This window comes from Pagrus pagrus (genome assembly GCF_965226575.1).
Source record: "Pagrus pagrus genome assembly, chromosome: 9".
Lineage (NCBI taxonomy): Eukaryota > Metazoa > Chordata > Actinopteri > Spariformes > Sparidae > Pagrus > Pagrus pagrus.
Window position 1 is genome coordinate 10,874,824 of NC_140193.1, and position 13,593 is coordinate 10,888,416.

A 13,593-nucleotide genomic window follows, 5' to 3' on the forward strand; every position below is an offset into this window, starting at 1 on the left:
TAAACGGGGGGTTGACAAACAAAGCCAAAGGCACAGCTGAGAAGTGTCTCCGCTGCAGTGAACAACATGGGGCAGAAAGAGAAATAATACTACTACATCATTAATAATAACTGAAATGCCAATACCTTTTGATTGATAATTCCTGTCACTTTATTCATTAAACTACAGAAGCCCTGAGGGCCGGTGAAGAAATGTTTTTCTTGTTTTTGTTCTTTTGGTGGTCCATTTTCTAAGTCTGATCTAAATGTTTTCTCTCCTGTGTTTATGACTTGACAACTGGTGGGAAAAAAAGTTTTGCCAGGATAATCTTTGTAAGTTCCTTAATTATCTTTCCATCTGAGAAAACGCAGGGGGAAAAATAAGATTGATTTTTTTTTTTTTGTCAAGTGAGAATTTATTCTTTTTCTGGTGATCCATTTTCTAAGTTATAAATTTTGAACCGAGTGAAAATGATGTTTTTTAATGTGTGATTTTGAGGGCCGGGACTCGATAAAAAAAAATATTGTTCTGTGTGTGAAAACAAGAGAGAAAAAATATTTTCAAGAGGAAAGTAAGGCTCATTTTTGAAAAAACAAAATAATAATAATTTGACTCGGTTCCACACAGAAAAAGGAGAAAAAATCACCAAAGTCAAGTCCAGACTTTTCTTAGAGATTAGATCATTTCCAAGTCAAAGTAAGGTTTTTAAAATAACTACCTAAAATTTAACAAAATTGAATTTTGTTAAGTACCTGTTGGCCCCAAACACGGCTGCTTAAAACGTCTCCTTAAAAACATCCTCTGGCTCCACACTTACAAATGTTGAAACTCCGTCTGTAACCGTGGTCATTGGCTTAGCGGTGCTCTCACCTGCATCACCCCCTCCACCTCAAGATATGAAAGTCATATAAAGAACATGACGTGAACATGACATGACATGCGTGACATTTTATGCTGGCGACTGGGCTGATCTTTAATGAACAAACCTTGATTTATCTGTGTGTGTTTATCGACAAAAACGTAAGGTAATTACAGTTTCAGGTGCAGGTGTGTGTCTTTGTGTACATAGATGTCCACAGAGTGCATCAGCCACAGTACTTGTGTTTCTTTTGTCCTTCAAAGTTGAAAATGACGTACCAAGTGGGGCTGCTTTTTTCCTCTGCAGCCTCTAAGCCGACGTGAGGAGCAGTAAAACCCTCTCATGACGCTGAACTTTGTGTCCTCTTGTCTTCTGTCACCATATTTGTACCTGTGATTTTCTGCTGTGTGGATAAATTGCACCATAAAGGTCTTCACTGAACTCCCTGGCATTAAAGATAATGGTTACAAAGTTTAATCACACCGTTACATACAGTATGTTCTCTGTATATGATTAACACAACTGTTAATGCTACTCAAAGGAAAGATATATATGACTGGGTTGGGTCGACACTTAAATGAACTCATGAAGCCTAGATTCAGCATGTCATCACTAACGACATTTTGCTTGACATGCTCAGTTGGTAAAACACTGAGTATCAGCTGTGATAAAATATTTGACGAAACAGGTCTCAATGGACTGCACAGCTCCGACACTGACAGGTATGTTCCCGAATTACATTTGCTCTTATCTTACAGGCCGTAACATCTTATTGACTATGAATACTAGCATTGTGCCTTAATGACAGTTATATTACGATGAGATGACGTTGTATTTATGGTTATCAAAGAAGACCGATCTGATTAAACAGGTCTGAGCGCCTTCATCGGCAGACAGGAGTTCAGCAGTTATGGAACAATAGATGTTCACATTTTTTTTATGAGACTCGTTGGAATTTAAATTGTCATGATCAGCAGACGTTAAGCAGAAACCACTTGGGAGTTTCCTGGAAATGTATTGAGGAAATAAACAGTGATTTATTAACTGCTTGGTGGAAAGTAGCAGAATAATTACCACCTACTTATTATGACATTTGAAAGTGTTACCTTAATATTAATGAGCTTTATTTTTGCTTCTGGGATTTGATCCTCAGCAGAATAAACAGGCCTGTATTATAGCAGGAAGATAATATGATGACATATTATCATTGGTTGTGTAACACCACACAACATGTTGCATTACAGTTATGGGCACAATTATCAATCATGTCTATATATTTGTATTTTTTTAATTTTACCATACAAGCACATCTTAACCTTGTTAGGACAGGTGATATATAAATAAAGATTATTATTACATTATCAATATTATTATATGTGAAAGTTGTATGTAGTATATATACTTGTTTGTTATCTTACTTGTTCTATTATAATGTCTTGCTTCATCTTGTTTCACATTTTCCCCTCTGCTACCGACCCTTGAACTGCTGTAACGATTAAATTTTTCCCGTGTGGGATCAATAAAGCCTTATCTTATTTCACCGTCTGCTACCAGGGGACAAACAGCGTCCTCAAGAGCTGAGGATCGCCATCCTGGGACACGACTGGCTGGAGAAGAGTTTGACAGGAAACACCATCCTCGGCCGAGAGAGGTTTGATACCAGCAGAGACATGAAGATGTGTGTTTGCCAAATGGGCGTTCGTGCTGACGGCCGTCGAGTCCTCGTCATCAACAGCCCTGAAAGGTGGATCCAATACTCAGTCCAACAGCCCGACCTGGTGAAGGCCAACATGTCAACATGCATGGACATGTGCCCCCCAGGACCTCATGCCTTCCTCTTGGTCATACCTGTCATCTCTCACCGAGGCAGGGAGTGGACAGTAGAGGGACCTCTTGAGCAGCTTAGTGACAGATTGTGCAGAAGCACAATAGTGATATTCACCAGGTGTGAGAGACTGAATGAGTCGTCTGTAGAGGCTTACACTGAAAGTAGCAGGTTTCTCAAGGCGGTTTTGGAGAGGTGTGGGCATAGATACCACCTGTTAGACACAAGCATGTGGAGAAAAGATGATAACACTCAGGTTGCAGATCTTCTGGCGAAGATTGATGAAATGGTTGCAGGAAACATACAGGCAGGAGGAGTTGGTTATGTGACTACAGATGAGGAAGTTTGGAGAATAACTGAGAGAGAAAGGGAAGAGGTAGAAGAGAGGGCGATTCAGAGGCGAATGGATGCAGAGGTGAAGAGAGATACACTCAGATGTGTAATGGGTAAGCATCAGTGATGCTGCATCACTTAAAGTGACTACAATCAATATTTTTATAACAACACTGAATCAAATGAGCAGAAAGAGCTTGATCGTACTGATGAACACACAGAGAATAATGTAGCATGTTCTCACTCCCAAAGCGCCAAATACGGCAGCTTCTTCAGAGCTGAGCACAAACTACGACTTTATTAATTTGAAGACGAAGACGAACTGGTGACGAGACAGGGGAACGCACAGACTCAATACACAAGGAAGGAGGGGATAATTGGACACATGTGAAACACATCAGGGAGGGGCAGACAATCACACTGGCGGGAAACACACAAGGACAGGATGGGGATCTAAAACGAGAGAGGAGTTAGTCACCACAATAAAACATGAAAACAGGACCTTAGCTTGACAAATTCCTTACAAAATATAGTTGCTTTAATCCTGCTTTTTCTTTTAATCCAGGAAAGTTTCCATTGGTTCCATTGCTTCAGATTCTTATTGTGGGACAGAAGCAGGTTGGGAAGAGCTCAGCTGGAAACACCATACTTGGTAAAGAAGTCTTTCCTACCGGACATCCAACATCACTGTCCACTGAGAGCCAGGCTGACGTTCACAATAAGCGAGTCGTTGTGGTTGACACTCCTGGCTGGCATGGGAGATACTGCCCAGAGGACACTCCACGGGAGGTACAAGAGCAGATTACCCACAGTGCATCTCTGTGTGACCCCCTTCCTAATGCTGTCCTGGTGGTTGTACGGAGCGATGAGACTTTCACTGCAACCGACCGGTTGAAAGTGGAGGAACACTTGAGCTTCCTTGGCGTTTGGGGTTGGACTCGAACCATTGTGCTGTTCACCTGGGGCGACAAACTGGGAGACACTCCCATCGAAGAGCACATTGAGAGATGGCCAGCCCTTCAGTGGTTAGTTGACAAATGTGGGAATAGATATCACGTATTTGACAGCTCAAACAAGGTCGAAGGCGTTCAGGAACTGCTGGCGAAGATTGAGGAAATGGAGGTGAAGAATGACTCTGGACACCTGATGGACAGTTTCAGGGAACTCCAAGAGAGCAACATGAGGCTCGATGAAAGGTCCAAAAAGACTGCAAGACAGCTCAAGAAGGCAAAGATGAACAGTGATCTCCTGAGGAAGACAGTCGAGGAGAAGGAGAGGACAGTAGACGACTTGGTGAGGACAGCTGAAGAGAAAGATGAGCAGATTGAATCTCTGAAGGCAACAGTTGACAGGGAGAGGCAGACAGGAGAGAGGGAATTGAAAGAGTACAAAGAAGAGACTGGAAGAAGAATAGAGGAGGCTGAGATGGAGAACAACCAGCTCAAAGAAGATGTAATGGGGAAAGACAGAATGATATCAAGCCTGAGTAAAAGATGTGCTCAGATAGATAATGTGATTAATGCTGCAAAGCAAATGATTGAGGTGGAAGAGGAAGTGCAAAGACAGGAAGAGGCAAGAATGAAGGGACAAGAGTCAGAGATGACAAAGACCGAGAAGAAAGATAAAGAGATCGACCAAATGATGATGAATCGCATAAGAGAAGCAGAGGAGCTTAAAGAGACAATTGAACAGCTGATGAGAGAAAGTGAAGATAGAAAGAAGGAGTTTGAAGCCACAATCGAAGGGATGGAGAGGCACAATCAGAAAAAGTCATTGGAGATGATCGCCCAGCAACAAAAACGTTCATCCACAGTGCCACTGAGTCACACTGGAGACACTGTTAAACCCAGTGAGTACGACCTAATCAACGTTACAGACTCCAAGTCTCGTGTAGTTCTCAAAATGATGAATATCCTCTGATTGATTGTTACCTTTAGGTAAATGCCACAAACTTCTCTTAGTTACAGAGATGGAACAGAAAGGGCAGCCAGTGTTGGACAATGGCATCATGCTACCTGAGAAGGTGAGAAAAAAGATACCGGTGCGATACAAGTGACCTATCTTATAATTATGTAGCAAAAAGCCTTAATTTAATCAATTTAAACTGGAGAAGTTAGTTGAAGTAATCAGAAGAAAAAGATCTTCATTGACTGATGACAAACTGTTTTACTTTGTTTATATGTGGCGGACCCTGCCACCTTTCTAGCTTCAAACAGTGGTCTGGGGGCCTTATTTTCCTCGGAGAACAGCTTTTTTATTCAGTTATGAAAAAAGAAATTGAGTTTGTATTACTACCTCATTAATATTGTAGATATCAAATATTCTGAGTTTGAATTTATTCTCCAAAGCTACATAATGCCCCTTTAATGGCTCTGGATCAGCCTATATTACCAACTCTTTGGCTTTTTATGTTTCTTCTGGTTCTGCTGCCAGTTTTTTGAATTCAAACTATCACACAAATAAGAAAATAAGCTGCTCAGCCTTTTTAAAACTATACACCACATATGGAACTCCTTATCTAAGGCTCAATGAGATGCAAGGCCTGTTAACACCTTTAAAGGCAATTGGAAACGTATTTATTCAACATTGCTTTTAACTAACTGGCATTCTTCATTTGCTTTAATTTGTATCTTTTACATATTTATGAATGTATGCAAGTCAGGCAGGTCATCCATGGTTTTGGAGACACACTCTTCTTGTGAACATGAGACAATCAGTTGAACCAACACAGTCGCACAACACATATCCCAGCTGGTACTTATGTAACTCGCTCATAAGATACTGTGCACTTGATAGTGCTGAATGTTGGGATGATAGTCTGGTATGTTGATATATTGATTCTGATTCTGTGTCCATAGAGAGAGGCTGCAAGTCAAGTGAGCCAACTGGAGGCTGACTGGGGTGCTGCAGTTGGGGATCTTTCTGGGGCTCTGCTGGGCAGTTTACTGGTCCAAGGAGACACGTCCCAGTAGAGTTTAATGAAGTCAAACACTAACAGCGAGTGAGACTTGAAATGTCTTCAGACAGATCATGGACATTCATTTCTGTGATTACAAGAGGACACCTGGATAAAGCTTGGGGAAGACTATCTATGACCACCATGCACAGTTTTCTGAGGAGCATGTGCACTTGTGGACTGTACCAGAACTTCAGGTGGCTGAGCTGTCTGTCCAGCTGCCTAAACTTTAAAAATACATTATAAATAAGACATCAAGAAAAAGATCAAGTTGCATTTAAAAGATAAGACAAGCAAAAAGTTATCGATGAAAAAAGAAGTTATGAATCTAATTATTTAAAAGCCACAATAATCAGAAACATTTAAGGCCGTGATCTTTATTTTTTAATAACAGTTTAACAGACCGCTGGTGTTCAGGAAGCTTGTTTCACAGGTGAGGAGCACAGAAGCTAAAAGCTTCGTCACTTTGCTTGGCTTTGATCCTGGGAACACTGAATAAACTTGTCCTTGATCACCTGAGGGGTCTGGATGCTTCATTTTGACAAGTAAATCAAAGATGTATTTAGGCTTGAGATCATTTAGAGCTTTATAGACAAGTAGCACAATTTTAAAATCTACTCTTTTACACATGGGAAGCCAGTGCAGTCATTTAAAGATTGGTGTATGTGCTCCACTTTCTTGGAGTCAGTGGGGACCAGCTGCAGCTGTCTGATTGATTTTTACATTTAAGACCTGTAGACAACATTACAGCAGTCCAGCCTGCTGAAAATAAATGCATGACTGAGATGCTGCTGGAGTGAATTTCAGTATGAGGAGTTTGTGTTATCCCCGCTTCTGGTCAGACTGAAAGAATTAACTGCATTTTCTTAAACCGCCAGAAGATGGTGCAAGTTGATCTTCCTGAGTGATCAGTACAGGGGTGAAAATGATGCAGCCTCACGTTTTGAACAACCATAACAAATTCAGTTCGATAGTTGGACTCTGCCATTGTCAATTTAACTGATACTACAGTGATTACTAGCTTTGTATTGATGTTCGTCTGCTGGTGAAAATTAAGACTTGGGAATACTTTTTTGAATACTGTAAATGAAGTCTGAGAAGAGGTTTGATCTGATAAATAAACACTTAAAACATCTGTGTGGGTGAACTGTGTTTATTCTAAAAAGCTTTAAAATGTGGCTTTAGTACCTAAACATGTGCATAAATTAATATATAAACATAAAAAATAAATAGATAATTTACACAGTGAAATCAGTTCACTACTTACTTACTTACTTACTTACTTACAGTTGTAAAAGGCCTTTTGTGGCTCTGGAGAAGTCACAGTAAATAACTCATGTCAGGGCAGTTCTATGTCATGCAGTCAAAACTAAAATATTCCATGATTTATATTTTCAATGAGAGCTTTTGTTTGGGCCTTTGTGTAGAGTCAAATGTTTAAGACAAGTTTCTATTTTTGATCTTTAACAAGAAAAATAAATGTATGATGTAACGCTTTTTGTATTAAAAAAAAAAAGAGCAGAAAAAAATAATATGCTTATATTCATTTATGTTTCATTTACTTACAAAAACATTGAGAAGTTAAACACTTTGTCACCATTCATTTTGAGGCCTGCAGTCCTCATACATGTTGAACAGAATGAAGCATACACACCTGAAATCAAATACATTGTTTCACTCTTTATCGCGATTAATTTTATTGTCTAACGAGGAACAAGCAGCACAAATTACAACATCACATCTGTTACATTGCTTTTTCCTATAAAACAATGTTCATCTGTACAGTTCTTGTTGGATAAACAAATAAATAAGAGTAAGAATAAATAACATACATTTATTTAATGGTAACTGTCACACTGCAATGATCAAAACCTCACTTTGACAATCAGTCTTCAAAACTTTAATGTTTATAACAGAGGCGTGAAGACATGGCTGAAAGAGAAACATCGCCGTTCTCACACCTAAGACAAAAGCACACTTGTATTTTTATACCTCTATTGTATTTTTGCTTGCATTGCATTTGTAATTGCACTGTATTTGTACCTGTATTTCATTCTTCTTTCTAGATTTAACGTTTAAAAAGTCTCTTGTGGACAGGTGTTGTAAATTAAAATCTTATTATAAACAATAAATGCAGTTCATTTGGGGCTTCATGTCAAATAAATGAAGAAATGAAACCAAACTTAAGAGTTGAAATTTGAATATGGAATATGAAAGCGGTCATTTTCTGTCAACAGAAACTAAACCTAAAATCCGATGTCGTATTTTGGTCAGTTTAAATCCATAAATCAGAGGATTCATGACGGGAGGAATGAGCAGAAATTCTATAGCGATTAAGTTTTGCAGACTTTGAGGCAAATCTGTGGAGCCAAATCGCATGTACATCAAATCAAAAACTATTACAACAAGGAAAGTGATTAAAGAGGTCAGGTGAGGCACACATGTCTGCATAAACTTCACTCTGTCATCTTTGGACTTCACAGACTTCACGACAAGATGCATGTAAGTCCAAATTATGAAAAACCCATGAGCCACGTAAATGAAAGTTGTTGCATGTGAAATAATACTACTTGCAAGAGTGTCATTTTCAGGGCAGGCGAGTTGAAAAATGATCCAGTTCACACAAAAGAGTTTCTGAATTTTTGAACCACATAACTTCAGCGTGGACGTGAGTATAATACTGATAGAAAACATGCAGAAAGGTGTTATCCAGGAGAAACACACCATCTGACAGACCCTCCTCTTAGTCATGAAAGAGTGGTAGTGCAGTGGTCGACATATAGCCAGATATCTGTCGTACGCCATGACGGCTAGAGTGGACATCTCACAGCAAGCGAAAGAGTACATGACAAAAGCCTGTAGGAGACATGCTTCATATGAGATTTCATGAGAAGAAGACAGTAGATCGAAGAGGAATTTGGGGTAGAAACCTGCGGTCCCATAAAGTCCATTAAAGCAAAAACTGCACAATAAAATATACATAGGTTCATGCAGGTTTTCATCTAAAATAATAATCAAGATGAGCGCAATATTGACAAACAAAATCACACAGTAACACAGTAAAGTGAGTGAAAAGATGGTGATTCTGTAATTCATTGTCTCATTTACCCCAGAGAGAGAGAAAACTCTGACAACAGAAACATTATCCATGATTACACAAACAAAAAATTCTACCTGTCCAGTGTCACAGCACACAGGATGTGATCACAGAGTTACAGAGAGTGTCTCTGGTTTCCCTCCACACCATCTATTATTACCAGCTTAGACTATGACAGCATTCCACTTGGGAGTTCAAACTCAGATCATTGCGCCGACTCCAAGTAATTACGACAGGCAGCAGATTCATTTAGTCCAACATCCGTCCAAAAAAAATATATTATCATTAAAGCTACAACTACTGACTATTTTCATAACACTATTTTAATAATCAGTTTTAGTTGTTATCTATGTATTTGATGTGGTCATAACAATAATTATATGTGTGTTTCTGCAAAGTATTGATACTTTACGTTTCATTAAGTTCACGTCTTTATTTCATGTTGTGACAATCCTGTGTTTTAGATATGGTCAGTGGTGTGAAGTAATGAAGTGCTGTACAAATACATTGTTACTGTTCGGAAGTAGATTTTTTCAGTTATCTGTACTTTACTTAAGTATTTATTTTTTGACAACTTTTCACTTTTACTCACTACATTTGAACACAAATATCTGTACTTTACGCTCCTTACATTTTCAAAACAGGATTTATTACTTTAGTTTAATTGTATTTGAGGGTAATTATCTTTTTTTCATTTTTTTTTATTTTGCATCATTGCACGTCACCTTCCCAACATCACAAAACTGTGTGTATATATGAAGCGTATGCTGTTTGGGGCACTTTACCAACCCAAAATGTCGGTATTTAACATCCTGGGAATGGGACTCAACAATCAACTATATTTGTGGTGTGTTTACAAACAGTTTGGACGAATCCTACTGATTCTACCTTTAAGTTTAGTAGTCTTTGAATTATATTAATATGACGTGAGGGTCAGTTAGTTTTGTACAGAAATGGCTGGTAGAAATGTCCTTCAGAGGGATACTATTTACTTTTATACTAAGTATGAGTAAATTTCAGAGCCTGTACTCGTCTATGTTAACTTCTCTAAGACAAACTCTCCGCAGCAGACCAGTTGAACTTAGAAGCTGCCATCTTTGGTAAGTGGAGAACCGTACATCAGTACATGTTAAGTCAAGATGGTGGGCATGTGCAGAAAGAAGGCAGCCAGTAAATAATCAGGTAATATCATTTACATGGGACAGATTTTATTTTGATCGGTTATGAAAAGGTTTAAACTATCAATCTGCAATCACAAATTGTAATGTGTTTGGGCCTGTTTATTCTGGTTGAGGTGTTTTTATGAAGCATTTTTATTTATTTTTAAACCGATTATAAACAAAATATTAGGTTCCATGTAAACGCAGCCAGTGAAGGTGGAGACTCGGGCAGATTAAAGTTGTAGTTACTGCTTTCAATTTCAGTCAGTAAGAAAGACACTTCAAGTCATGCAAGTTCTCAATTTAGGGACGTTGCTAGCTGGTATCAACGTTAAATTGAGAGTCACACTACGGTTCTATAAATTCTCAATGACTGTCAGATGTTATATTGGGGCGGGGTTAGAGAGTTAGAGAGTCTGAGTCAGGACTCAGAATGCACTTTTTTGCATTGGTGATGGGGTTGTGTTGAAGCTAAATCACGGTGTTCAGTTGCTTTTTAAAGGCCCAGCACATCCACACAGATGTTCCCACTTATTCTGGCCAATTTAACTTCTACACAGGCTAAAGTCATCAAACTTCACAAACAAATAAAAATAGGTAAGTTCTAGATTCTCCCAAAAAAAGAAGTGCAACAAAACCAAAAAGAGTCTAATTAAACAGTAAAACAATACAAGCAAAACATGGGAGAAATATGGGTCAATGAAAAAAAATACCTGAAGCTAATGTAGCGTGTGATACTGTGTTAATGAATAAACCACAAATATTTGTATTAAGCTCAAAAGACCTTTCCCAATTAGCTAGAAGTCATTCTGTCATCTCACAGTAGGAAAAGCACAGAAGTATAAACTGAAATAAATGAAAATGAGTTCTGGATTACATTTAGCTACTTTAGTTTCATGGTTCTGGTATGAATGCATTCTGGCACACACTGCCATGATTAACTGGGAAGTTTAAATAGGGCCAACAACAGCTGACGTGTTTGCTGTGAAAAAAATAGGCCTGTGTTACATGCTCACTGGCCTGTTGTATAACGTTGATGACATGCTATAGAATGAATCACCATGATGTCGTGCTAACAAAAACAGTCACTTCCGAGGAGGCCAACTTGTCAAGTTGCGTTCATTTTCAGCCATAACTGTAACGTGCAAAGATACATGGTAAAACACGATTGTCTGATATTTTATGTACTGTGTTGCTTTGCTAGTGTCTTATGTAACATCTTGCAATGTTAGTGAAAGTGTTGTTAATAATGAAATATGAAAACATCACACGTGCATTTGGAATTTAATTAAATGTACAGGCTACACTTTGAGATAACATCATGAAAAGAGAAAATGAAATTGTATGCAAGCTAATGCGTGATGCAGGGTTTTTCTACCCAAATGTTGTTGTATACAAACATTGTGATTCAGTCTAGAGCACGTCAAAACACTAATATTCAGTTTAATATAGATTTAATTCTGCTAGATTTTAAAAATATACATATTTTTTAAATAACAATAACTTTACAATGCCATGCTGTGTGACGATATATGAAATATTCAGCCCTTTCAGGACGAGGCACCACAGCACAGAGAGCTCTGATTCAGAGAGTTTTATAAGTGAACATGTTAATCAACACATGCTCTGGTCAGGTTAAATCAGGTGCATAGTTAAAGTGCACCGGTATACATGTGCTATACTGTTTTATATGATGAAGAAAACATCAGGATGATTAACAATACTCTAAATACATTACATGCAGGAACAAAAAGAAAGATAAACATCTGCATTTGTCACGTGTAGCATATCAGAAATACATTTAAAAAAACATCATGTTGAATGATCTTTAACAAAAATGGAAAAGTTAAGTGTTTTGTTGGTCAACATATACTGAAGCCTGCTTTCATCAGTCACATAGAAACTCAAACCTTCCCAGAAATCATAATATATCGTGAAGAAAACATTTGATTTTTGTCAAAACTTTGAGGAAGAAGTCATTTTCTTTGAACATGAAAAAAGCCCAGAATTCTGTGTCGTATTTTGGTCAGTTTGAATCCATATATCAGAGGATTCAAAACAGGAGGAATGAGCAGAAATTCTATAGAGATGAAGTTTTGAAGGCTTTGAGGTAAATCTGTGGAGCCAAATCGCATGTACATCAAATCAAAAACTATTGTAGCCACAAACGTAGTTAAAGAGGTTAAATGAGGCACACATGTCTGCATAAACTTTACTCTGTCATCTTTGGACCTCACAGAAGTTATGATGAGATGCATATAAGTCCAAATGACGAAAAACCCATGAGACACATACAAGAAAATTGTAAAATATGCAATTATATTGTTTGGAATAGTGTTAGCGTCAGGACATGCAAGTTTAACAATTATCCAGTTCACACATAGAAGTTTTTTAATGTTTGTACTGCACAATCTGAGTCTCGATGTCAGTACAATATTGATGGAGAAGATGCACAAAGGTGTTATCCAGGAGAAACACACCATCTTAGAGAGCCTGCTTTTAGTCATGAAAGAGTGGTAGTGCAGTGGTCGACATATAGCCAGATATCTGTCGTACGCCATGACGGCTAGAATAGACAAATCACTGCAAGCAAAAGAGTACATGACAAAAGCCTGTAGGAGACATGCTTCATATGAGATTTCATGAGAAGAAGACAGTAGGTCAAAGATTAATTTAGGGTAGAAACCTGCGGTCCCATAAAGTCCATTAATGCAAAAACTGCACAATAAAATATACATAGGTTCATGCAGGTTTTTATCCAAAATGATGATCATGATGATAGTCATATTGAAAAACAAAATCATACAGTAATACAGTAAAGTTAATGTGAAGAGAACTACTCTGTAATTATTTGTCTCATTTAGCCCTGTTAGAATAAAAATTCTTACAATAGAAATGTTATCCATTATCAGAGAACACCCGTCTTGTCAAATGTTTCTTCTCTTCTCTTTCCGTCTCACAGCATAAATGGTCACATGAGTACAGGGCATTTGCCTTTACACCTTCCATTAGTAACAGCTTGGCTACAACAACAAAACACAGAGGAATTCAAACTCTGTTTTCTCTTTTAGCATAGCAGTTATCAAAATAACCAGCTCATTAGTTTGACCAGCATCAACATTGACTCTTGAGACAAGAGGGGAAAAAAGAGTCTGACACAGAAGAGTCTTTCATGTTAAAAAATAAAAACAAAAATAAATATGCAATTGCATGTTCTTACCCTTAGCAGTTAAACGATAGCACTTATGTACTTAGGTATCTTTGATAAATAGCAGCTACCATGCTCAGATGAGGGCTTGAAAACTGTTTCTATTTTTTCTTTTCTACTTTATCAACAGTGATATGTTTTGGTTTCTTTCCTGTGACAAATGTACTTATTGTAAG

At 38.0% G+C, this 13,593-nt stretch overlaps 2 protein-coding genes across 2 annotated transcripts; both read right to left on the bottom strand.

The window, feature by feature from the left end:
- Positions 1–8,172: 8,172 nt before the first annotated feature.
- On the bottom strand, positions 8,173–9,102 carry LOC311262704 (olfactory receptor 4B13-like; the record flags this gene model as incomplete). Its single annotated transcript, XM_084362303.1, has 1 exon — positions 8,173–9,102. One exon carries the CDS (start codon positions 9,100–9,102, stop codon positions 8,173–8,175), a length of 930 nt encoding a protein of 309 aa, XP_084218429.1.
- A 3,083-nt stretch (positions 9,103–12,185) lies between these two features.
- On the bottom strand, positions 12,186–13,121 carry LOC311262395 (olfactory receptor 6B2-like; the record flags this gene model as incomplete). Its single annotated transcript, XM_084361737.1, has 1 exon — positions 12,186–13,121. The coding sequence occupies exon 1, from the start codon at positions 13,113–13,115 to the stop codon at positions 12,186–12,188; it is 930 nt and encodes a 309-aa protein (XP_084217863.1). The 5' UTR covers positions 13,116–13,121.
- Positions 13,122–13,593: the final 472 nt, after the last annotated feature.